The 23,089-nt window shown below is 38.4% G+C and overlaps 6 protein-coding genes across 14 annotated transcripts in view; 2 read left to right on the plus strand and 4 right to left on the minus strand.

Moving 5' to 3' along the window:
• Nucleotides 1–1,597: 1,597 nt before the first annotated feature.
• Nucleotides 1,598–3,277, minus strand: LOC149373359 (uncharacterized). The gene is made up of 3 exons (XM_089597482.1): nucleotides 3,190–3,277; nucleotides 2,586–2,896; nucleotides 1,598–2,038 (listed from the first exon to the last, which is right to left on the minus strand). Exons 1-3 carry the CDS (start codon nucleotides 3,275–3,277, stop codon nucleotides 1,598–1,600), a joined length of 840 nt encoding a protein of 279 aa, XP_089453608.1.
• A 7,937-nt stretch (nucleotides 3,278–11,214) lies between these two features.
• On the plus strand, nucleotides 11,215–13,528 carry LOC106639342 (uncharacterized). Its single transcript, XM_023389108.2, has 7 exons — nucleotides 11,215–11,375; nucleotides 11,528–11,723; nucleotides 11,792–11,879; nucleotides 11,955–12,060; nucleotides 12,180–12,303; nucleotides 12,372–12,965; nucleotides 13,292–13,528. The coding sequence occupies exons 1-7, from the start codon at nucleotides 11,215–11,217 to the stop codon at nucleotides 13,526–13,528; spliced, it is 1,506 nt and encodes a 501-aa protein (XP_023244876.2).
• A 77-nt stretch (nucleotides 13,529–13,605) lies between these two features.
• p53 (transcription factor p53) overlaps nucleotides 13,606–23,089 on the minus strand; it is a 70,216-nt gene continuing 60,732 nt past the window's right edge. Inside the window, exons 1-3 of one of the 5 annotated variants that reach the window (XM_014352954.2) lie at nucleotides 16,336–16,687; nucleotides 14,968–15,346; nucleotides 13,606–14,759 (exon numbers count right to left, since the gene is read on the minus strand). In XM_014352954.2, the coding sequence (XP_014208440.2) occupies nucleotides 13,983–14,759; nucleotides 14,968–15,346; nucleotides 16,336–16,448 (1,269 nt within the window). In that variant the 5' untranslated portion in view covers nucleotides 16,449–16,687 and the 3' untranslated portion in view covers nucleotides 13,606–13,982. Of the gene's footprint in view, nucleotides 14,760–14,967; nucleotides 15,347–15,906; nucleotides 16,302–16,335; nucleotides 16,688–23,089 lie in introns of those variants that run through there. The other 4 variants (XM_023389170.2, XM_014352956.2, XM_089597308.1 and 1 more) reach the window with 4 other exon arrangements.
• LOC106639382 (palmitoyltransferase ZDHHC16A) lies at nucleotides 16,877–18,738 on the minus strand. Of its 2 annotated transcripts, none has more exons than XM_089597309.1 (6): nucleotides 18,463–18,738; nucleotides 18,266–18,401; nucleotides 17,880–18,189; nucleotides 17,642–17,799; nucleotides 17,211–17,521; nucleotides 16,877–17,115 (listed from the first exon to the last, which is right to left on the minus strand). In XM_089597309.1, the coding sequence occupies exons 1-6, from the start codon at nucleotides 18,507–18,509 to the stop codon at nucleotides 17,028–17,030; spliced, it is 1,050 nt and encodes a 349-aa protein (XP_089453435.1). In that variant the 5' UTR covers nucleotides 18,510–18,738; the 3' UTR covers nucleotides 16,877–17,027. The 2 variants fall into 2 exon arrangements, with proteins under 2 accessions (XP_089453435.1, XP_014208446.2); XM_014352960.2 differs by having other exon boundaries at nucleotides 17,606–17,799.
• Dhod (dihydroorotate dehydrogenase 2) lies at nucleotides 18,876–21,095 on the plus strand. 2 transcript variants are annotated; one of them, XM_014352959.2, is made up of 4 exons: nucleotides 18,876–19,216; nucleotides 19,300–19,705; nucleotides 19,890–20,407; nucleotides 20,478–21,095. In XM_014352959.2, exons 2-4 carry the CDS (start codon nucleotides 19,345–19,347, stop codon nucleotides 20,796–20,798), a joined length of 1,200 nt encoding a protein of 399 aa, XP_014208445.2. In that variant the 5' UTR covers nucleotides 18,876–19,216; nucleotides 19,300–19,344; the 3' UTR covers nucleotides 20,799–21,095. The 2 variants fall into 2 exon arrangements, with proteins under 2 accessions (XP_014208445.2, XP_014208444.2); XM_014352958.2 differs by having other exon boundaries at nucleotides 19,315–19,705.
• Nucleotides 21,068–23,029, minus strand: LOC106639383 (BPTF-associated chromatin complex component 1). 3 transcript variants are annotated; one of them, XM_014352961.3, is made up of 4 exons: nucleotides 22,919–23,029; nucleotides 22,278–22,369; nucleotides 21,959–22,057; nucleotides 21,072–21,849 (listed from the first exon to the last, which is right to left on the minus strand). In XM_014352961.3, the coding sequence occupies exons 1-4, from the start codon at nucleotides 22,973–22,975 to the stop codon at nucleotides 21,564–21,566; spliced, it is 534 nt and encodes a 177-aa protein (XP_014208447.1). In that variant the 5' UTR covers nucleotides 22,976–23,029; the 3' UTR covers nucleotides 21,072–21,563. The 3 variants fall into 3 exon arrangements, with proteins under 3 accessions (XP_089453438.1, XP_014208447.1, XP_014208449.1); XM_014352963.3 differs by lacking the exon at nucleotides 22,919–23,029 and adding an exon at nucleotides 22,614–22,908 and having other exon boundaries at nucleotides 21,074–21,849; XM_089597312.1 differs by lacking the exon at nucleotides 21,959–22,057 and having other exon boundaries at nucleotides 21,068–21,849.

The raw sequence follows: 23,089 nt of genomic DNA on the forward strand, positions 1-23,089 counted from the left end.
TTTTTACCATTTTTACTATTTACGGATAATTTTTTTTTTTTTTTTTTGTGTTTACTTGATGTGAAAAAAATTATTGCCAAAATAAGGGAAAACAATTAATTTTTTTTTTTTTCCAAGTCAAATAAGTTGTTTGAAAATTTCTAGTGTGCGACCTACGATTAATACTTGCTTTTTTTCTTATGACAGCTCCTATGGCAAAAAGTAAAGAGGAGTGTCTCAGAGCGATCGATCGACAAGTGATATTTCAGACGATTCTCCAGTACTTATATACAGCGGAGCTGATACTTTGCATTGCAATACGCTTATAAATTAGTTTGTAACATTATGTGTTTGTAATAAAACTGTTTCTTTTTTTTCTTTTTTTTTTTTTTTTTTTTTTTACTAAAAGAACATGAGCCTTTTTTGAAATTAATTTGTAATCTTATGAATTTGTAATAAAATGTTTTCATAAAAAACAAAAATGAAAGTACATAAGCTTTTTTCAAATGATCCGTATAAGTTTGATGGCAAATGAATATTTGTCACGACAGCCCTTGCCATAGGTGGTACATCTTTTGGGAAAAAATCTAGAATGAACGTGCCATTACTGGCTGGCTTACCTTATAATATTATAAGCTGACAGTATCAGTTTGAAACTAGTATTTTAGCATTCAAAGTGCGTTATCTTGAAGCTGATTCAATTACGTTGTACACTAAAATATTATGTTTTTTTATTATAGCACTAGATGAGGGCTGTGGTTTATTATTGATTCAGCTGATATAATATACAGCGTTTTAAATATATCATCGATAAAACCATCAGCTTTTGCCTGTTTATTAATGATAATCAAAGACATTAAATAACCATTACTCTACAGTATGTATACCGTATCATTTTATTAAATTACGCATAATATACATTTTGTATCACTTTTGTGGTGAAATTTTAACTACTACAACGACGTTTGGTTTAATAATCGTCTACATAATTCAGTAGAGTAGGTACACACTCCTGATGCCGTCCATCATTTCGATTTATCCACTATACGTGATCCTTCAAGTACATAGGTATATTTTTGGAGCCAGTAAGACGTGTAATTCGAGATATGATGAATCATTCGAGTCTTTTCTTTTATTATGTTGCCACCGACGAGCGTCTTGGTTTCTTTCTGTAAACAATAAACATTAATAATAACGTACTCATTCGAAATAAATATATATGACAATCAATTAGAACTAAGTTTGTTTCAAATATCACCTTCGCAATGATAATCATAATGATATAATCTATTTTAATAATCGTTTTGAATCTTTCATTTTCACTCGGAAAAAATTTTTACGAGCGCATTATTAAAAACAATTTTATGTTTACTACTAAAATCACAATGGACCATTCGTTCGTTCGATAATTTTGAAACGATACGATAAATTTACGAAGACTACGCTTTGGCGCGTGATGTCAAGGTTGAAAGTTGCCGGGTATATACCACGTGCTCAAAAGAATCGGTATATATTTTACGCAACGAGAGTAAACACCCGGAGGGAGATGACGCACTTTCTCCTCGAGCATAAGATTATATCCACCCACACGGAGTGTAAACGTTTTGCTGGTATTTTTCTAGAAATCGGCAACCCTAGCTCCATTTCCTCGCGACGAAGTTAAACCAAAGGCATTGACGATTGAGAGAAAAATAACGACAACGTACACAGGCGTGCCACCGTAAGCCGTAGCCACCGAGCTCGCGACGCCACCTTTGCTGGTCGAGTAGCTGTTGGCAATGGCAGTTACCAATCCGGGCATACCACCAGTTGATGCGGGTGCCGGTCCCCTGCGACTCGCCGCACCGGCAGGGAAAGTGAACAGCACAGGGAAGAAGTTGTTGAAGGGGTATGGCTTGCCGGGTAACCCGACCGGGTACCCCTCGGTATCCTCCTCCTCGTACTCGTCATCTTCCGGAGCAGCCACTGGGACCTTTTTCGCCTTTTTTGGTCTGCTCTTACGAGCGGGGCCCCTGTGCGGGACTGAGGACTCTTCGCTAGCCGGCTTGATGGTGGTCGCCTGAAATCTCGCTGATCTTTAATCTTTGGGATGACCGTAAATATCAAAAGTTTTTACCGTTATAACAAAGGTACGGTCTTACAAAGCTGGTATCCGGAGTTTTTACCAAACAAAGTTTTTTAGGGGGAACTTTTTACAACGGTAAAATTTATCTCCAAAAGATGTATGTGTAGCGAGGTTGTGGTAATTTTTTCCCGATCAAAAACATTGTTAGTACAATAAATTTCACCTTTTGGGCTGTTAAACTACCTTTAACCTGAATCTGCTCTTTAAAAAAAGAGTCATTCGCGTTGCTTCTCTATCCGGTTCGGCGATTGAATAAACCACTGCCAATGAATCTGATTCTTTTTCAAGGCTATACTAAGAAAAGACTCGAAAACTAAAAAAAAGGAAAAATGTACGGCACCTTATTGGTTTCTTCGTGATGCAATTTTTTCAATCTTTACTGTGAAATTACTTAGAAACTACGGGGTGTAAGAACCCTCGTAATTTATGCTCCGTATACATATAACAACCGAAGTCGACCCCATAGGACCTATTGGTGTACCTGGTCCAACTGTTCCTGTTCTTCCTCGTCCGCGACGGTAGTAGGAGTAGCTAAATTTTCGGCCATCACCCCCCGAGGCTCATCGCCGAGCTGGTGTTCTTCGCCACTCAACACCCGGATCGGCCCGGTCCGAGGCTGCTGCTGCTGGAAAAAGGCACCACCACCCACTGCGTTGCCCTGGGCATAGACGCCACCAGCTTGAGCGTTGCCACTGACTCTGGCAGCCGATTGTCGAGCTGGACGGTAAAAACTGGTGAACATGAGGGCGCGCGAGGGATGGATCACCCGGTAGGCTTGGCGCTTCTCTCGACCTGGAAAAAGTTCAATGAAAGTTTAGTCAGGGTAAGTGACGACTAGTGTCTAGTAAGGCTAAGTATACACTCATGAAATGCATCACAACGACGCTGATGTGAAACACTTGCGCAAGTTTATCAAATACGTATATTGTTGTTATACATTACTATTATTACGCATTTCACGGTACAACCTGCTGCCTCGGCTAAACGCTTCAAACATATTATTTTGACACATTTGGATTCTTAGTGCACCGTCCTGTAAGTGAAGGACTAAAAATGTGTTTTACTATTAATTTCGTCCCGCTTACTGTCACATGGTGCAGCTTGGGACTGTGTGTAGGTAACAGTGAACGCCGTCACCATTAGCAGAGACAGCAACTGTGCCAACGCTGTCATCCTCCTTTACTATATATGCTATATATGTTATTCTCTTCTGTGCAAAACAAAAACAAAAAAGTCTAGCACGACTGAGACACTACTTAGCAATTACTCGTATGATCCTTCTTTCCGTGCACGCGAACTCGATTGTCAGTCAGGATCCAACGGTCGGGCTTTTATATACACTCGAGATCTGTAGGATGGGCAAAAATCCACTGGAGAAAAAAAAAATAAAGAAGACACCGTAAGATTGTAAAGCAACACCCCTGCCTACTCCTGTGTGGGTACCTATGTGCTTTTCTTGTTGCTTTTGTTCAACTCACCTGCTAGCTACTGTTGTTCAAAGAAACAAGCGCACGTGTGACTGACGACCTGAGCATACCTCATGAATTATCACGTGACTGGAATCGGCAACCACTCCAATATACGGATGGTTCGCTTGATCGTGGGTACACGATGATGTGTGGGTTTACCTACTGGGACTGTGGTTCTTTTTTTTTTTCATTTCTATAAATTTTTTAATATATAGATATGTCATTTGGACTTTCTATGGTATATGATATGCCTTCCCTTTGAACGTGCTAGACCAAATATACACTCTTATTACCCCTCGTCGTTGCACTGAAAAAAAATCTGGCGCAGTTCCATCGACTAGAGATTTAATTTTTACTGTTTGGAACAGTAATTTTCATTGTAAGTAGACGATGGGTTTTCAATTTTTACACAGTGGAAATTACTTTCCAGCCATTAAATGGTAAAAATAAGGTTGCCAAAAGTAAAAAGTCCCTTGACGATGGAATCACGCTAGATTACCATTCTAGCACAGTAATTTTTATCGTTTTATTCCATCGCTTTTTTATACGCAATCATCATTTTACATCGATGGAAAAAATTTTTCTAATAACTACGGAAAAAAGCATGTAATGTATACACATAGTATTGGATAAATATCAGTTAGCTGTATGACCAATAGGCTATAAAAGTACGTGCTATATGGGTGGATCTGTAAACTTGATGGATTCATAAAGCGTCTTTGATAAGCAATTTTTCCAAACAGTCATCCAAATACTTAAATTTCAGGTGTCGGCATTTTTACTTTTATTGTATTTAAATAAACATAAAAAATTTATAAAAACGGTTACGTGTAGAAAAAAAATTATTTTCACCCGCGGACAAACCTTTTTTACCATTTCGCTATTTAATGTTTGTTTTAAATGTCACAGCCAAGGTGTACTATGAATGTAATGCTTGATGACTATTCTCATCGCTGGTCACGTCCTCGCGCTGCTGAAATTCCTGTTTTCTATTTAGTTGTATGGACAGAGTTCACATAAAAATTTTACTGTCATACAAAACAATCTGTCAAACCTGCATGATGTAGCACACAATGCGTACCTACGTCATGAGAAATTTGTAAAAATAACTTTATGTAATAATTACTTTACATGCAACTGTAATATTCAACCAGATGAATATATATTTTTATAGGAAAAAGGGTTAATTGAAAAAAATGCGTGTCCGATCAACTTGTGTGGCTGATAAATAAGTTGGAAGATTAATGAATCTCGAGCCCCTCTACTGCAAATGTATCGGCATCATGCTGTTATTAATATATTGGATTTGAGCAAAAGTGTTGAGATCAATTTATCTGGTTTGGCAAACAAATATACCATTTTCCAAAAGATCCTTTATCACGACTCGAGTTTTATACATCAACATTTTTGCAACGAAAAAAAAGAATTATAGATCATAACAAGCTGGACAGCCAATTTTTAAGATTGTGCAGTCAAGCAAGTATAAAGGTAAGATCGAAAACTAAGCGTATGTTGTTGTTGTTGTTTTTTTTTTTTTTGGCACTTTTTATGTACCTGCTTACAATTGCGGAGGAGAGAATAAAAATATGCATATCGGTGTCCCGCAAAGTTCAGTGAACTGTATACATACGGCAAAGAGCTCTTGCACAAAGGAATTTGGTTTATTCTTAACGCGGCTTCCTCCTCTCCTTCCACTCGATTCCCATGTTTTCTCTTCATTTTTCTGGGCTTTCAATGAACGATTTATCCATCGACCGGGAAATACCATAACTTTCGATCGCCAACAAAGTCATTAGTTACTTTAACCAAACCTTGACCTATTTTGTTTGGTACAACAAATTATTCCTAGTATCACAAATGTCCAAAACTCTTATAACTATTCGATTTATTGATATTGCGACTAATTGTCACTACCGTCTCGTATACATACTCGAATGCCCATCACACCCGAAAGCTCATTATACGGCAATCTCATCCACATGCTTTCCCCGTCCGCATAAAACCATAAACTGTGCGATTTATCACTTTTCCTCGCAGCACACCCTGGCGTACATATCGGAATGTCTGAATTCCACCGTGTCGCATTCGTGGCTCGATCTACGAACTATGTGATTACCTGCACCCCTTTGTACATATCCATACGCCGGTTTCTTCTTCCTCGTTGACTTAAAGTTTATAGTTTTTCGATTGAAGAGGTTTTTCCCATGAAAAAACTACCGTTTATATTTCGTGGATCAACTTCCCCTGATTGAGAATCAAAATCGTCGTTGTATTTTTTATGTATGGAGTCAATGCTGGTATGATACAAAACCATGGAAAAAGACCTCCTACAAATAATCCATCATTTATACGTAAAAAAAGAAATAAATACATGATATACGTAAAATAAAGAATATAAAAAATTGGAGGGATCTCGTGTATAAAGAAATTAAAGAGGATTCCCATCAGTTGCCAACATAAAAGAATCATCATTAAAAAGATCGGTAAATATCGAGTTTGCGATTAAACGCAAAACATTATAATTAACAATACCAGAAGCAGCAATTGGTTTACAAAAAAAAATTAAAAAAAAGACCAAGGAAAAAACTGCTCATCATCGTGAAACCATGAAAATATAAGTTGTTTACAAAAAAATCAAACTGTCATAAAACTGTTTATGAATGATTTCAACGGAATAATGGAGCTTCGGGGGAGTTTTTATTATCCTTACAGGGATTCTTTACATGTGGCGTGAGCTCCGGAAGCAAAGCGAATTTGAAAGTTGTTGTAAACACATCAACATACACGCTTCTATGTATACATTGCGTGCACACCAGTAACGGGTTTTTGCATATGCGTTGACTATTCGTCCTCCCATGGCAGGTATATTTTATATGGACGCACCTCTTTTTATCTAAAACTCTTGGTTTGCGGTATACATTTAAAATACACGGCAAAAAATGGTTTTCGTGATAGCTTTTTTTTTAAACATTCTCCTTTCCATATATTAAGGATCCGAGGATGATTATTAAATTTGATTGCAGTATGGTTACGTAATAAATGTTGGGAAAAAAAAAGACTAATATTACACATACATGATACCGAGTGCGATCAAAAATATTTATAGGAATGTTAATTTCTTCAGTAATAAAAATAGACGCGCCACGTACACAACGTTTTCCAAAGGTATCCAAGTGTTACGCGTTGGGTGTACATACATAAGTTTAATCGACAATGTGTTTACATTTTTATTTTCTCTATTTATCCCTTTTTCTCTCTCTCTTGATCGACATTAATCTTTACAATAGCCTTATATAGCTTCACCGTCGCCGAGATCGCATATACAATGCGTTTAATGTTTGTATGCATAAATGTGTGTTTTCGTATAAACAAATAAACATACAATATAATATACGCTCATTTACAATATATAGCGCTCAATAAGAGAATGCCAATATTTCAGAAAAATAAATTTGTCCTAATACATGAATAATATCCCTCGATTGGAGTTAATTGTAAAACCAACAAAGAATAAATTAAAGGATGTGTATATAACTTGTTCACTAAAGCATTAATTGTATATTGCGTAGATGGAACTCGTGTCAGGCCCATGCTTAAAGAGTGTGATTGGGTATCTTCTCTCAAAAATAAAAACACCTGTAAAAAAATAATCTCGATTAATGAGGTATTAGAATATTTTTTGTCACGAACAATCGGAAGTAATTTATCTTCTGATTTGAACTGTTGGATTACTGATGATAAAAAAAATATTGTGATACCTCGTTAATCGACATTATTTGTTTACAGGTCTCTTTATTTCTTCTTTCATCCGTTATTGTAATGCAGTACACTCGATTATAAGAATAATCAAACTACTATCTCGCAAAGTTATGTTCGAACGTTGATGAATCAGTTTCTTAGAAGAACAGTAACTTGCACGTAAAAAAAAAAAAATACTGATACATGCTTCATTAGCATAGTCTAGAGGGAAAGAAAGATCCTTCACCCACCCCCCGAGAAAAAAGGAAAAGACAAAACTGGCCGAAACAGAAAATGAAGAAAAAAAAACGAACGACGAGAAGCAAAACCAAAAAGTGGTAAAAGAATAATCGAAATTTATCAGCAAAAAAAAAAAAAAAGAGAGAAAAAGCCGAAATAGCAAAGGACGAAAGGACCAAAAGTCTGAAACTGTTACTTTTGTATGAAAACCGCACTTGGATGTATTGTCCAAGGTGACCATCAAAGGCTATGCTTTCACGCTCCTGGGCCAATTCTACAAAAAAATGAAGCTGCACCCGAATTCGATTGACGAGCACCGAACGAACAAGCTACGCAAGCCGATTCAATCAACCGATCCAGGTTTCCATCTCCCATCATCGATTCGTGCAACGTCAATTTGAAGCCATATAACCATGCAAAGGAAGGGAACGATCGATGCTGGAATATGGGTTCGGAGAGGGACATGCCTTGCCATCGCAACTTTGATAGATTCGAGTACTTACCAAAAGGTACAACAAAAATGGCCATGCAACTCTTATCGCGAGCCATATGGCTTCCATGCCAAAATGTTTGGTATTCATTCATCACCTGTTTAACAATTCAAACTAATCACCAAAATAATAAATGATGGAAAAAAAAACAAGCAACAAAAATGTTCTGAAATTGAATAATGGTCTTCATCTTATCCTGCAGTAGTTCAAGAAGGCAGCGACGGTATCTTCAGCCGTTGAAACGAACTTGCTGCCTTGACGAGATATGATAATGTTTATTTTTTTTATTTATTTATTTCATTTTTACCACACAATAGTACTAAAACCAAACTCAAATGACTACTGCAGGATTTCACGCTCACAATAAAAGTTATAAAAAGAAAAAAATTAATAACATCGTTGAAAGATCCACTATTGACATTGTTACATTAAATTCCCTTCATCTTTTGTTGAGAGCTATTTGTGCTATTATAGAGAGCTTTCTTTATGTGCTTGTAATCCTGAACGTCGAATTTTTAACTTTCGTTTGCAAGAAAAGATTGAATTGTTTTTCGAGCCAAGCTATAAACCGCAAGCAACTAACAGAGAAATGTTTAAAAAGTAGTTGTAATGTCACGTAAGTAATTGTTAATTTTAAGGCCAATTGCACATGATTTTGTATTGCCGACTTCAAATCTGACTTGACAATAAAAAAAATCAATCATTGGACAAGTAAATTCACTGAACTGAAATAGTAGCAGGAGGTAAATGAAGAAACGGCAATGACATAAACTTGGTGGTAAAAATGACAAACACAAAGGTTTTAGTAAAGCCACAACGAAACTAACTTTGCACTTTTCATTGACTCTGGCATATAAAAGGAAGAAGAAAAGGAGGAGGAGCGTAGAAGTCTACGCGGAAAAATCCAAGACATGCCCGAGGATTGGCTAAGAGAGATACGATAGGTGGGGTATTCGAAGGGTGGCTCCGACAGAGCATTGGCTGCAGCTGCTGAACTGGGAGGTCTTTTACGCGGAAAAACATAATACCGACGCCTAATTGTAAGAGATACGAGTGAGGGGATATATCTTTACCAACTTTGAATTTTCGGGTAGAGGCTTTTTTTTACTCCCATAGCTGCACGCAAAGTCCCATCAGACTATGAGAATTTCTCTATTTCCAGGTGGTGTAGAATAATTCGTCAAATTGTACGGCTGCCTTTGAATATTGTGTTTTTTTGCAGCGAATCAAGTGCTTATGTGTGAAAAAATAACAGGTTCCGGGAAGGAGACGAAAGAGGTACCCGAATAAGTGTACTCTGTAAATGGACATACTGATTATACATTATTGATGAAAAAAAAAGAAAATTGTAAAAATTACTGTTCTATATACCGGTACTTTGGTCTAGAAATTTTTTTGCTTTTGAGAACCTACTAGTTCTTGCCATTTAATTGCTGGAGTCATTTCTACTGGGCAAAACGTAAAAATCCGTGTACTTACGATGAAAATCATCTATGATTTATACAGCAGTAATAATTATCGTTCTAACGGCAAACAATTATATATTATCCATACGGCGGAGTATCAATTAGATTATCATTCTAGTGCGGTAATTTTTGTAATTTTTTTTTTTCCTTTGTACAGATATGTGAAACAGCTTCTAAATGTGTTATAGAAAAGGATGCATCGACCCGCGAAGACGTTACGAGAAAAAAAAATGGTAAGAATATAAAAATTGGAGTTGCGAGAAACATAATATACGAACGTGATTGGCCATTGCTCGAAGTAACGGCACCGCCTTGCTTTCCACGTGACAAAAATAATCACAACATAGTTCAGAGAAAGGGAAACATAAAACTTAATTGAACAAAGTACAATTTACGCACCCGAAGGGTGGCATTGTTGTCGCGAACCACATTACTTACCAAAGCGAACCGTATTTTTCCTAACAAGGGTGCAGTGAGCGTCCAAAGATAAAAAAATAACGCAACGAGTTAAAAAAAAAACTACTATTCTTCATTCTGAGGATACACAACCCGACCCTTTGATTACTCTGAAGCTAAATGAAAATGTTAACTTACTTTACCAAATGGACGTGTCTATTAACTCGCATGCTCTCAATTTTTTTTTTCGAACGGCCCCTCATCACCGCACGATTGAGTATGAAAAACTGTGATGTGTAAAACTCAAACCCCAAAATAATGTTCAAAAACAGCCATAACAGCGCGTTTCCATGGACAAAGGTTAATGGCCATTCGGCTCAAGTCTAACAATTAATAAACCAGGTTTCAAGTGCTATTAGATATGGATGAATTTCTAGTTATCTCAAACATTTTATTGCGGACCAATATACTGCCAAAATTCATCCCAATCACTTTTCAATCCGTTTGTTTTTACAACATTGTAATTTTCTCTAACTAATTCTTTCATGCTTATGTCACGATTTCGTTTAAAAAAAAAAAAAAATGAAAAAAAACGTACGTTTTATCAGTCACTTGGTATCACACATGGTTTTCTCGCGTGTCGATTTTGTCTTGTATATTATTATAAAACTACAAAAAAATGTTGCATCTGGTCCATCATCGATTAAAATCTACAAACATGTGATTAACTTATATTAATCGAGTGGCTGCGTTGCTGCCAAAGTATCGAAAAGTGACACTGGGTATAACACAACGTACTGAACGGTAATGATAGTTATAGTTTCGAGTAACGATTTAATTTTTGCGCTGTAGATTTTTCTCTGCGGGAAAACAAACGCACTAGACAAAATGCGTCGTACGTTCGTGTTGTTTTTAACGTGTGCGATAGAAAAAGGAATATGTATTCATTCGTCATTTTTATAAGAGACACGAAGATAATGCTAACCCGAATCGTAGTATACATATGTGACGGCATCCGTAATAATAAAAGCTACACGTACATTTTTCAGCCGATTCCGCACACTGGCGCGGTCGAGGTTCTACTGTCAAGGTTGCGATGCCCGAGGATTTAGGTGAAGGAGAGCTATACGCACGCTGAATCTCTAAGAGACTTTTACTTTGCCGATGCCGATCCAAAGAGAGACGACGCGTACACGCGCTCGCGTTTCCCTTTTCAGTTACTGCCAGGCCACGCAATCGGCCGCGTCGAGTTTTGTACTTCGGCTCTTGTTTAACTGCGACACGGGATACCTATACGGGGAGGAGCAGTGATGCCCCTCGGAAGGGAAGAAGTGGTGCTCGACAACGCGAACTCGAAGGCATCCTCGGGGAAAAAATCACATGGGTTTCATCTGGTCAGATCGAAGTTCGATCCGTATCCTTGGATCGACTCGGTCGACAGTCAAAGCAGCGCGGAAATCTCCGGACTCAGGTCCAGTTGTTTATCTCTCTCTCTCTCTCTCTCTCTCTGTCGTTAATGTTTTCACTGAAAAATACAACGTGATATCTCAGCTTCACTACCGATACCAACCGATTCATGGTTGGCATACACATCATAGAATTGAATACTCGAACTGTGCGTAGGTCGGGGGACTGCCTGCTGGAGATCGACGGCCAAGACGTTCTCGGATTGGAGATGAAAGAAATGGCCCGCTTGATCGGCAAAAAGGATCGCGTGCGTCTGAGCGTGTGGCGACGGCCACCGAAAAATTCCTCGCACGGCGATCGTTCCACCTGCCCGGGAGCCAAGGACACCTGGGACGATGACTCATCTGCTCAGGTTTTTCGTTTATTCCAACTGCCCATAGTCTAATGTGTAACTTGATTAATGTGTGTATACAATCGAAGGGTGCGCTGCTGGAAGGTCCTCTGCCGGAAATCGCGCGGAAACTCGTGCGCGCCGTCTCGGGCGTCGTTCACGCCCTGGAGTGTCCAAGTACAAACTTGTTTTTTGACCGTATCCTCGTTTTTTCCGCACTCATTGTTATATAACACTTCACATATTTTTCAGTCTGTTTCGAGAGCGCCGCGCCTCCGGTGGCCCAGTGCGTGCACGGGCACATACTCTGTTTCGGGTGTCGATTGAAGACCAACCGGTGCCCGATCTGCCGCGTCAGGTGAGCGTATAACAAGAACAAACCCCCCGACCGACGATAAACTCGTCGAGATATTCTATTGGAACAACAAGTTATTCAAAGCCTCCAAGTATATACGTATATAATTATCATACATATAGACTGGGCCAGGGTCGGTGTCTGCTCGCCGACACGTCGCACCGGGTGCTGACCGAGGCGCTGGTCGATCAGCCGCTACCGATCGCCGACCACCACGACGAGGAAGCCGTTTCTCCGACACCTGGGGTATGGGCCTTACACTTGCCATCGATTACCCATTCTGAAGCCCCGTGCTTGTTTTTCCCTCCCCGTAGACCGTGCGTTCGTTGCGAAACGTCATCTTTGGGCCATCGTCGAAATCGGCAACAAGGGGGGTCCAGTTCCATCACCGGCTCTCCAAGGTGCTGGTGCCATCGAGAAGCAGCAGCAGTAGACTGGACGAGGGGCGCAACGCGTCCACGGAGAGTTTGCCGGCGTCGACGAGTTGCGCCATGGATGGGAATCTGTTGTACGGTCGCAGGTGGCTGTTGAGGCTGTACGACAGGCGCAAGTCGGCCAGCACGGGTGAGCTGAGCAAAACGTCCCGGGAGGATGGCAGGCCGGGGCGTTTCGCCGGTGGGGACGATGACGCGTCTTTGCTGAGCGTGCCCCAGACTCCGGTCTGGGGTGGATCGACCGAGTCGATAACGATGAGCGCTCGGGTGCGGTGTCCGCTGAGGGAGCGCGCCAATTGCACCGAGTCCCTGGACTGGGCTTCTCTGCTGGATCACCTGAGCGAGAGGCACGACGGGCCGTTGGTGCACTTTTACAAGACAAGTGTGAGCCTGCCGGTGCCATTTCCGTTCCACGAGCAGGAGGTGGTTCCACTTTACATCTTTCATCAGAACGGCGAGGTCTTTGTCATGCAGGTGAGCTGATGACGGTGACTCCAGGGAGACGCGTCTTTTTTACCTGTTTGCATGTACAGTTGGCGATTAAAACGCAACCAAGTGGGAGTAGAAAAGTAGAATAGACTTATTTTATTACCTGCGTTATATAATCTCCAAACAATCGCTTTTGGCATCAAACATCTGTCATAGATGTTAATTGTTGCCGGTATACTGAAAGGACCACAAAATTCGACATCGCTCAAGTCGATTTCCTTCAATCATAAAACTTGTATTTGGTGTTTTATTTATGAATAAACAGGATAGTTTTTATTTCTGTGAAAACGTTTTTTTTTTTTTTTTTGCAGAACGAGAAAAATAAAATTTGGATGTGTACGGTTTTGGATGAAATCAACTGGGGGTGGATGTTGTGCGGAGTAAGCGAAAGTGGAGCCGAATTTCGATCAAGGAAAAACGTTGTTAGTTTAAGGGAACCGTTTGAATTTTCTGTTGCTCGACACGTCGTCACTTTACCGGAACATTTATCCATCACATCTGTCAACGTTTCACTCATCGAGTTGAATTCAGCTTGTGTCAAGGTGTAATTGAATCTTTTTTTAAATAATAGTAAATGCTTTAGATTATGTATAAAAAGTTAATAAAATAGTTTATTGCATACAACTTGGTCTTTTACAAAGGCACTTTTTTATGACAATTACAGCTATATAAACTTAAAAAAAGGTACATTGCGATTATTCTTTTAATTAACGAGTACATAAATGCAGCACGGTAGTAGAAACATAAAAAACAATCTATTGCAATCATGCGACGCATTCTTAATGACTATTGCACGACGTATTTTGGTCAAATTGACAATCAACTTTTACAATAGTCTAAAAAATATCAAAACACTTTTTGAAGTTTTATCAACAATTATAAGATATACAAAATTTAACTTTCACTTTGATAAATCAAGTCCAAAAAAATTGGATTCACAAACCGTAGATATAAAAATTAATGGCCATCTCATATCTCATAAAACATATTGCTTAATATTGCTTACTCCATTCGAGGCATTTCCTTCTGAATCTTATCGATGTAAGGTTTGTATATGTCCAAGTTTTCATTTCTAACACCACAACCTGACATAACATCACAGGCGTACTTCATGACTGCAATGGCATTATCACGACCACATATACTTAAATTTAAATTGAACACTTGATTTTCAGACATCTTTTTTTTATGAACCATAGGTTGAGGAAAATCAACGTTTGAACTCGGTTTCCTTTTTTTGTAAGTAGATGTGGTTGTCTTCTGAACCATAAATCCTTTCGGATCAGAGTCCATTTCTTCTTTATCTTTATCTCTCTTTGGACAACTACAAATTCGAATCTCCATTTTTCTTCGACCTAATATCAGATTTTGCTGGTTTTCAAGTGTAAAAATAATTTCTGTTGCACGCCTGTTCATTCCATGTGCGCAGCTATTTTTACAAAAAAATTTGTAGTCTACTGGGACATGTGCCATTCCAGCCTCTGGTGCACCCAGGGGTATCAACACAGATAAGTGACCGTTATGTGACTTTTGATAAATACTTGTGGCATGCAAGCATCTTATAACGTGTTGCACTTCAGTTTGGTTTATGTCTCGATTGCTGCTATTGCTGATAGCCATATGATTATGGCACCTGACGACAGGCTCAGATCTGTACTGGTCCAGCTTAAATACTAATGTGGCTCTCAGCCACAATCCATCAACGGGTGGAGTCCATTGAAATTGCAATGGCAGCACTTCTTCCATATGAATGAATACTTTTGATAGTTTTTCTGAAAACTGCAACAAAAATTAAATCAATAATTATGAGACGTTAAAATGTGATGGACGCTTCTGTTATAAAACCTAAAATTATTTTCCGGTATGACCAATGAAAAGCTGGCCATGAAATTTTCTTAAATGCAAATCTTCAAATTGATTTGCCAACAAATATGCAAACGTATAAAACAAGAGGAATTAAGACATTTTATAAAAATCAATCACTTACGATCCAATGTTTTCCAGATACTGATGGATTAAGAAGAAGTTGGAAGTTGTATTGCCCAGCAAATTCTTCTTTCCCTAAAATCGGAGTTTGCACTGGAGGTTGCTGATAAAGAGCATGATGTTGTTGCAATTGCTGCTCATGTTCAAGCTGTAATTGGTCATGCTGCTGCTGTTGCAAGTTCTCATATTGTTGTTGTGCGAGAACAGCATGCAAGGCTTGCTTGTTATCAGTGGTGTTAGTGTCTCCATTGGAACTCATTGCATTATGCATGGTATTGGCTTGTCCAGAATTTATGCAAAGTTGGGACTGACTTGACTTTTGACTGTTGGTGAAGTCAGGTATTTCTAGATCAGACATGGATAGTTGAAGTTGAAGATCCCTAAAAAATTTAAAAGAATATCTCATGAAAATGCTTGAAATTGACATTAGATAGTATATTACGCAAGTAATGCATATATTGGGTGAATTTTCGTATAATTGCATCAATTTAACACATTGACGTATACAATTGTACTAAAAAAATCTCTAGCATGCCACAAAACATGGTATTGTTTGAAAATTAAGAGACATTTTCAACAAGTATTACAGCAGGCAGGATTAGGTATGTACTTTAGCGGATGCTGTATGGTGGGAACCTAAAATTTACGAAGACGTTAAGTAGGGGAATCTTTTGCATCGACAGCATGACACGTTTTTCGAAAAACGAAAAATTTTCATTATACCTCTGCGCCCTTTGGGTCCATGGACATGAATGAAACTGCGCTCTGGGAAAAATTCGCAACTCGGGCCTAAACTTACGTGCAATGATAGTCATGCTTTGCGTAAATGAATCGCGCAAAAGATTCAGGGACTTTTCTTTTTCTTTTTACCATTCTCTTTGGCCTCTGAATGCATGCAAGTGAAAAAAAAAAAAAACAGCACAATGCTTTCGACACGCACAAAAACACACTTTTGTACCTACGGATTTTCAAAAGGTACACAAAGAAGTCTTCCTTTGGGAAAATACGGGGGCGGGGGTGTCAAGGCCCTTATTCTTTCTCGTCTTCTTTCACTGCTCTCCTTGGCTTTTCCGACAAGATTGTGAATAAAGAAAAACTTCAGGTACTGCTTCGCATTGGATTTGGGATGATGCAAATCCAAACGTGTTTTTCGTTCACATATACATATATAGAGACAAACGAGAACGAGCGAGATAGAAGGAGGGAATCACACAGGGCGAGGGAGAGAGAAGCGTGAGGGGGTGTGAATAGTGGGGGAGAGACAGAGAGGGAGAAACGCGCGTTCCGTTGCCCTCACAACTGCGAACTGCGAAGAGGTTATGAGAGCTACGAGAAAGTTTGAAGAAAAATACCATTGACATTTACTCACATCGAGCCTATGTTGATTTCAGGCATCGCCCTGAAAAGCGCCTCTTCCTGGGAATTCGTTAGAAAAGCGCCGTCCATTGCGGTTATCATACTAGCTAACACAACTCGCTTCATATAACGACTTAGTTGTCGAAGCCGATGCCCGGTTGAGGGAGCACACAGAGCAACGAAAAGGGAATTTCAGACCAGGTAGATCGAGGAATACCTCTTTCTACGCGCTTATCATGTACCTCAGCCGACGTCTGACTTTTTGTAGTCGCAACTAATACAAATCCGTATTAGGTCGCGACGACTTTCGATGGCTTTGTTTTTCATCCGAAAGGCCTTTTACCGAGGCAAAGAACCAAGACGGATGCCAAAGGAGGACTGCTGTTGCTATGGCTTTTTCTCGGAGACGCTACGATTGCTGGCCGCTGATTGGATGTTGGCTGAGCCAATTGGAAGGGAGCAGTGGCAAACGGGTGGAAAGCGGGAATTTCAATTTTTTTTTTCCAATACAATTTGCATGTTTCGTTAAAAAAAAATTTTTCAACAATTATGTAGGATTTGTACTTTTTTTATTATTATTTTACACGCAAGATGTTTACGTTTTTCATCATTCTCAAGTAATCATCTCGATTAAAATTCCATATTTAATGTAATATCACAATTCAGCTTTAATGTAACATTAAATTATGTACTTAAAAATTATGATTATAATTCATTCTTGTCAACTGTGTTCCAGAGCAATCCATCGCCATAAGGTTTATGTGTTGACGGAAATAATATGTACCACCAGTTTCTATAAAAATTTACAAAGTAATTGAAACATGATGTAAACACAGTCAATACTACATATATTTGGCTAGGTCTTGTGTGGTCTGTATTTAAGTATACCTGTCTTTCAAGCCTAGAAAAAGCCTCCAGTTGTCTCTCCAACCAAAATCGTAGGGGTTTCTGTACTTTTTACCTTGAGCTTTAAATTTTTTTTCCAGGGAAGCATTGATATGGCCTTCGACGCTCGACTCCCCTCGATTAATCAAAATAGCATGCCACACAGTCAAACCTCCAAGTGACAATAGTGTGGCTACAGCTATGAAGGCTGCTAGAAGTATTAATTTTCTCTTGTATTCGTTTTCTCTTCTATTAGCAGCTTGTCTGGCTATTTCTTCCCTCTCTTCCATACTGAGATGATCAAATGATTCTGGCTAGAAATTAAAGTTTTGTTTTTTAAAAAGATTAAATTAGATTTAAATATGTCGCAGGTAGGAGTCATCTAATTATATTCTTACTACAGGTACGAGTTCTGAATTGTTTATAATACGAACTGGGTGGCCTTCGAGTTCTGGCTCTGGTGAGAGAAAGAATTCTTCATATGCCAGCTGTACTCCAAATACAATAATAAATATAATTCCAAGCACAGTAAACACCATGTATTGGAAAAAGTATCTATGATTGAAATGACCAACGCAGTTGTTAAGCCAAGCTAAAAATCATTGTTAAGGATATTTATACCGATTAAGTTCAATCAACAGTAGAAAAGTATTAGATCGATTAAAAGGATACGGCAGTGATGATCCATTTTAAGAATACACTTGTTACAAACAGAACAGTGATGAGTCCTTGGTGGCTTTGGTTTAATACATTTCTTACAAATACTAACAGCCTCTAGGATGAAACCACCTTTAGGTGGATAACCAGCTGGTACTTTGACTCCCATGTAATAATGGAAGCAGACATTAAGTAATATCCAATTTCCAAAAATTACTAAAAATATGGTAAATGCTGGACTCCTTTCCCACCACCAAGGAAAGCCCACATAGTACGCAATGTAAACAATTAGTGCTGTGAGAAGTGTGACCATCACGACAAATACCTAAGTATGATAAAAGTAACAGTCTGAATAACAAATAACAATGACAACATTTTTTTAATTTGTAAAATCAACTTACTCTTCCCAAAAGGGCAACAAAGTTTTCTACAAACCACATAATTGGCTCGAGTAACGTGTCGCAAACATAGCTCCAGTTTAAATAATGATTGTAGAACAATGATTTGAATACAATTGTACATTGTTTGAAGTTGAGCCTGTAATTCAAGGTAAAATAGTTAAACACATAAATGGTTAAAATAATATTTTATGGTTTACCAATGAAAGCTTGGCTTCCTTATCACAGTCCACCGAATCTTTACCATCTTTTAAATATAATACAACTAACTTGCAACTAAAAGTATTCAACATGACTAATGAAACGACAGTTTCTCATATTATTTGAGAAATAATAAGGTCACGTAAAACACGTATTATCAATATTCTTAAGAGCTTAGACGAGATAAAGTATTATTGTGTCTGAGAGGCATTTAAGACAATTAAAAAAAGAAAACAACAGGTTTGTTTTGTTTCAACAACCTATACTCCTATACATATAGTACCTATGGCCTATATATACACTGCGGGGGTGGTGGAAAATGGTGGATGTATATATTAATCCAATCACGTGACATGCGAAGGTGTTTTGAGATCTCACAAAAAAGCATTAGATCATTTAGTCAGTGAATAACACGTATGAAAGATTACATTATACATTGTAGAAACTACTTTAAAGTTTAATTTCGTTCATTCAACCTTCATTATTTGTTTATTCACTACTTTTAAACAACACATCATATTTCGCGCTTTCCAGTGTCATCTCTCTCATTGAAATTTCTAGATTACAAAAGTCCCTAGCCACAAGCGTGAAAATATAAAAAATATTAAAAAAGGCAAAAAAAGTTCTGAGCATTAACGTAAACAAAAACACACAGTTGCAAGATAAGCAGCCGGTGTTAAAAATGCTCGTTCAAGGAAAGTCTTTCATCCAGCCTCTCTGATAGGAGAGAAAAAAGCGCTTCCCAACAAGCAAGTAAGATTCAAAACAAAGCACACTTTTATCCGAGTTTTTTGACGTTTCATATCTGTCTTCATTAATTTCACGCTTTATTCAAGAATCTTCGTTTTCAGCTGCTGCTCGGCAGTCACAAGAGAGCAACAATGGCTCGAGCACTGGATGGCTACAGCAATTTGAAGAAATTAAAGTCGTTTCTCACAGTAACCGGGGGTGCAGCTATATTCTTCACTGGTTACTCGCTTCATCAGGGAAACGAGAAGTTTTACGACAACGTGGCCATGCCTTTGGCGAGGCTCATTGATCCTGAAGTCGCTCATCGAATAGCAGTGGTCACAACCAAGCTGGGACTGTCACCTGTTCAGAAAACCAGTGATCCACCTGTGCTCAAGACCACCCTCTGGGGCCTGGAGTTTGAAAATCCCCTTGGAATGGCTGCTGGATTTGACAAGCATGCAGAAGCTGTTCAGGGCCTTTGTAAAATGGGCTTTGGATTTGTTGAAATCGGTATGACATTTTCCTTTGCTCTTCCCATACATATCTGTTAAAGTTGCTGTTATTTTCAAATTTATGCTTGACTGAAAATTGCGTAATGTACGTTTTAAAGTATCGTGAAACCATCCCATCTTACTTTATCCTCACTTTTTTTGACGAGTAATAAAAAAAAAAATTTTTACAAGAAACTTTGTAGGCTCAGTAACTCCAGAACCACAGCCAGGCAATCCAAAACCTCGAGTATTTCGGTTACCCGAGGATAAAGCACTCATCAACCGATACGGTTTCAACAGCGAGGGTCACGAAGTCGTGCACAAACGCTTACAGAATCTCAAGCAATCCAAAGATTTTCAGGGCATTATTGGAGTCAATCTGGGGAAAAACAAAACGTCAGAGGATGCTGCACACGATTATGTCTCGGGCATACTCCGATTTTCAGATGTTGCGGATTACTTTGTTGTTAACGTCTCGAGTCCCAATACACCGGGTCTGCGGAGTTTGCAGGCAAAGGAGGAGCTGGAAGAGTTGTTGACGAGGGTAAACGAGGCAAGACAAAAGACAGAGAGAAAACCGCCACTGTTGTTGAAAATTGCACCCGATCTGACATCAGAAGAAAAAAAAGATATCGCAGAGGTCGTACTTGGAAAAGAGACCCGCACTGATGGCATTATCGTTTCCAATACGACCTTAAGTAGAGACAACCTTCAAAATCCGGTAAATGAATTTTTCACCTTTCTTTACTGCATTTATTTACTTCTAATTCGAGTGTATACTATTTTTCTAGCACAAAAACGAAGCTGGTGGTTTAAGTGGCGCTCCACTTGGCGAACTATCTACTGGTACGATTGCCGATATGCATCGGCTAACGTCCGGTAAACTTCCTATTATAGGCGTGGGTGGCATCTTTGATGGTGCGAGTGCTTATTCCAAGATCAAAGCAGGTGCCTCGCTTATCCAGATTTATACGTCGTTTGCATACCATGGTCCTCCTATTGTTTCCAAGATTAAACGTGAACTTGCTGCGTTGTTAGAACAGGATGGCTGTACATCTGTGGCCGAAGCAGTTGGCAAAGAGTACAAACAGTCACTGGCCATGGCTCAGTAATAATTTATTACTTAATGAGAATTTTATTTTCGTTGAAACTAGACAAATGTTGATGCTTTTATAGCCATGATTTTGCAATGTTACTTATTTTTATACAATAGGATATTAACAATATACCAGTCATATGAAGTAAGCATGTACATAGAATTTAAAGGTGACATTTTTACACGAAAATTGTACATACATTGTTAAGGATGTTGTAAATTTTTTTTCAATAAAAAAAAGTATTTTAAATTTTCATTGTTACAACGTCCAGTTTACTTCAACGTGTCAAGCGAGTTGATTGTAAAAAAGTAAAAGACCTGTTGGAATGCTTAAATCTATTTTTTTATTTATATCAAGTTATTACATTTATCTTTATCAAGTCGTCCTTGATTTTTTTACCAAGCCTCCAAGTAGAATGACTCTAGTAAAAAATCTCATAGATTTGTTATATACTTTCCAAGAGAAAGTTCTTAATGTAAAGTAAAACATACAACTTTATACATTTACAAAACTTATTTGCCTATCTATAATTCCATTACTGTTAGGTATATATTTAGTGCGCAATATTAATATTATAAAACATACAGTTTCTACACCTTTGTACTCTGTAACATTTTTTTTTTTTTTTTTTTTTCAATTTCGATAACTGTTTTGATTAGAAAATACTTCTATTGAATTGATGGAAAATTCATTTATGAAACAGTCGTTGAGAGTGTTTCCATCAACTGCATTAAAAAATTGTGCACGCGTGACGCTGAAATTTTAAAAGAAACCCAAATGTTACGATGTGACTTCTTCCGTCGCGCCATCAAACTCTAATTTAACCGCGCACTCGTCTGGCAATCCCTCGACATCGACTTCATTCTCAGGAGCATTCAGCATGTTAAGAGTCACTTCAGCCGATTTACCCATGAGCGCTGGGTTACTGGGAGTCTGTTTTTGTGTCTGAACTTGCTGAATGTTTGTTTGCTGATTCGTTTGTTGCTGTGTGACGATTTGCTGTTGCCTGATGGGGACGCCAGCTTCCTCGAACGCTTTTTTCTTGAGGGTTGATCTTATCTGTGATCTATACAGTAGAGAAAAAAATACATGATAAAAAAAGGTTAAGCATTGACGAAGAAATTGAGGTACAACTGTTATCTCGGAACCAAAATAAATTTTGACAGACAACTTACACAGTCCTCCCTTTGATGTGATCACTGATTTTATTCAAATCTTCACTGAAAGTTTTAACCGAGTGTCGCAGCATCTCAATTTCCTCATCAGTCCATTTACTGTAGATGACAACAAAAGATAAAACAAACTTGTAAATAATGTAAAAATAAATAAGTTGTATCTCGAACAGCTAAATAAGGTAGTTTGGTTGGAGATGAAAATTTTTATAAATTGAAATTAAATGATAAAACAAAGCACGAACTTTACTCTACTTTTTCAAGAAACTTTAAAGAACTTTACAACTTTTTCAAGTAAATGGAAAAATCATTATCTTCTCACCCAGTTGGTGATTCCGTGGTCGGATGCAGCTGCATAGTTAATTCGCCGAGCTTGTTAAAAGCTGCTCCAGCGGCAGTGAAAATCTCACCCACCTGTTAAACAACGTGGGATTTCAGTTATAATTTATATATTTGGCTCCATCCACACTTGTTTTTCATTCAGTGCAATATTATATAAACAATTGATTGTAAAACTGATCGAAATCGACACAAAATCAGAGAGCAATCGCGCTCCGAGTAAGTCTTTATCCGTCAAATTTGACTGGTAAGTAAAACAAAAACAAAAGCAAACAAAGATGAGCAGTGCATGCAGATAAAAACAAAAGAAACACATAACCTTGCTGCCGCTGTTTCTCTCCATAGTTCTCTCGTGTTTTATAGATTATAAGTATGTACACAAAAGAGAGCACCAAACGATAAGTGTACAATTTTATAAATCCGCAAAAAGTAAGCTCAAAGCCAAAACATATACGCAGGTGTAGACATAAAGGGAATCAATCAAGTTCAGATAAGGGAAATACACCGAAACATGTAGAGAGGTGAAGGCGATTGTCATTACATTTGCGAGGAGGAGGATCGTTGCTGTCGTTTGGACGGGTTGGCGGGAAAAAGCTGATGTGGAATGCTGAGTTTTCGGCTTACCTTGCTTGCGGAGTTCATTTTCGGAGTTCGCTTCGAGTGATTCGAGTTATTGAACATCTCCCCCACTACGATTTTTTTTCTCTCTCTCCAAAGGTTATGTGCGTTGTTGCTTGCCGGTTGCGTGCGAAAGAAATATACAAAAAGTTGTATATATGCTTGATTAGTGCTGCC

The sequence above is a fragment of the Copidosoma floridanum genome, unplaced genomic scaffold (assembly GCF_036245765.1).
Source record: "Copidosoma floridanum isolate Cflo_tuat_1 unplaced genomic scaffold, Cflo_Japanese_pri ptg000032l, whole genome shotgun sequence".
Classification (NCBI taxonomy): domain Eukaryota; kingdom Metazoa; phylum Arthropoda; class Insecta; order Hymenoptera; family Encyrtidae; genus Copidosoma; species Copidosoma floridanum.

Bases quoted from the DNA above. Each gene is read 5' to 3' on its own strand.
- LOC106639382 (XM_014352960.2), bottom strand. From the start codon at position 18,509: ATGGTAAAGATTCGGTGGACTGTGATAAGGAAGCCAAGCTTTCATTG. The intron at 18,402-18,462 runs GTAAACCATAAA...CTTGAATTACAG, and splicing joins AGGAAGCCAAGCTTTCATTG to GCTCAACTTCAAACAATGTA. The intron at 17,800-17,879 runs GTATCCTTTTAA...AATGATTTTTAG, and splicing joins TAAAATGGATCATCACTGCC to CTTGGCTTAACAACTGCGTT.
- LOC106639383 (XM_014352961.3), bottom strand. From the start codon at position 22,975: ATGTTCAATAACTCGAATCACTCGAAGCGAACTCCGAAAATGAACTCC. The intron at 22,370-22,918 runs GTAAGCCGAAAA...GTTGTTTAACAG, and splicing joins AAATGAACTCCGCAAGCAAG to GTGGGTGAGATTTTCACTGC. The intron at 22,058-22,277 runs GTGAGAAGATAA...TGTCATCTACAG, and splicing joins ACCACGGAATCACCAACTGG to TAAATGGACTGATGAGGAAA.
- LOC106639342 (XM_023389108.2), top strand. From the start codon at position 11,215: ATGCCCCTCGGAAGGGAAGAAGTGGTGCTCGACAACGCGAACTCGAAG. The intron at 11,880-11,954 runs GTACAAACTTGT...CATATTTTTCAG, and splicing joins TCACGCCCTGGAGTGTCCAA to TCTGTTTCGAGAGCGCCGCG. The intron at 12,304-12,371 runs GTATGGGCCTTA...CCCTCCCCGTAG, and splicing joins CCGTTTCTCCGACACCTGGG to ACCGTGCGTTCGTTGCGAAA.
- LOC149373359 (XM_089597482.1), bottom strand. From the start codon at position 3,277: ATGACAGCGTTGGCACAGTTGCTGTCTCTGCTAATGGTGACGGCGTTC. The intron at 2,897-3,189 runs GTAAGCGGGACG...AACTTTTTCCAG, and splicing joins CCAAGCTGCACCATGTGACA to GTCGAGAGAAGCGCCAAGCC. The intron at 2,039-2,585 runs GTACACCAATAG...GCGAGATTTCAG, and splicing joins AACAGGAACAGTTGGACCAG to GCGACCACCATCAAGCCGGC.
- Dhod (XM_014352959.2), top strand. From the start codon at position 19,345: ATGGCTCGAGCACTGGATGGCTACAGCAATTTGAAGAAATTAAAGTCG. The intron at 19,706-19,889 runs GTATGACATTTT...GAAACTTTGTAG, and splicing joins CTTTGGATTTGTTGAAATCG to GCTCAGTAACTCCAGAACCA. The intron at 20,408-20,477 runs GTAAATGAATTT...CTATTTTTCTAG, and splicing joins GAGACAACCTTCAAAATCCG to CACAAAAACGAAGCTGGTGG.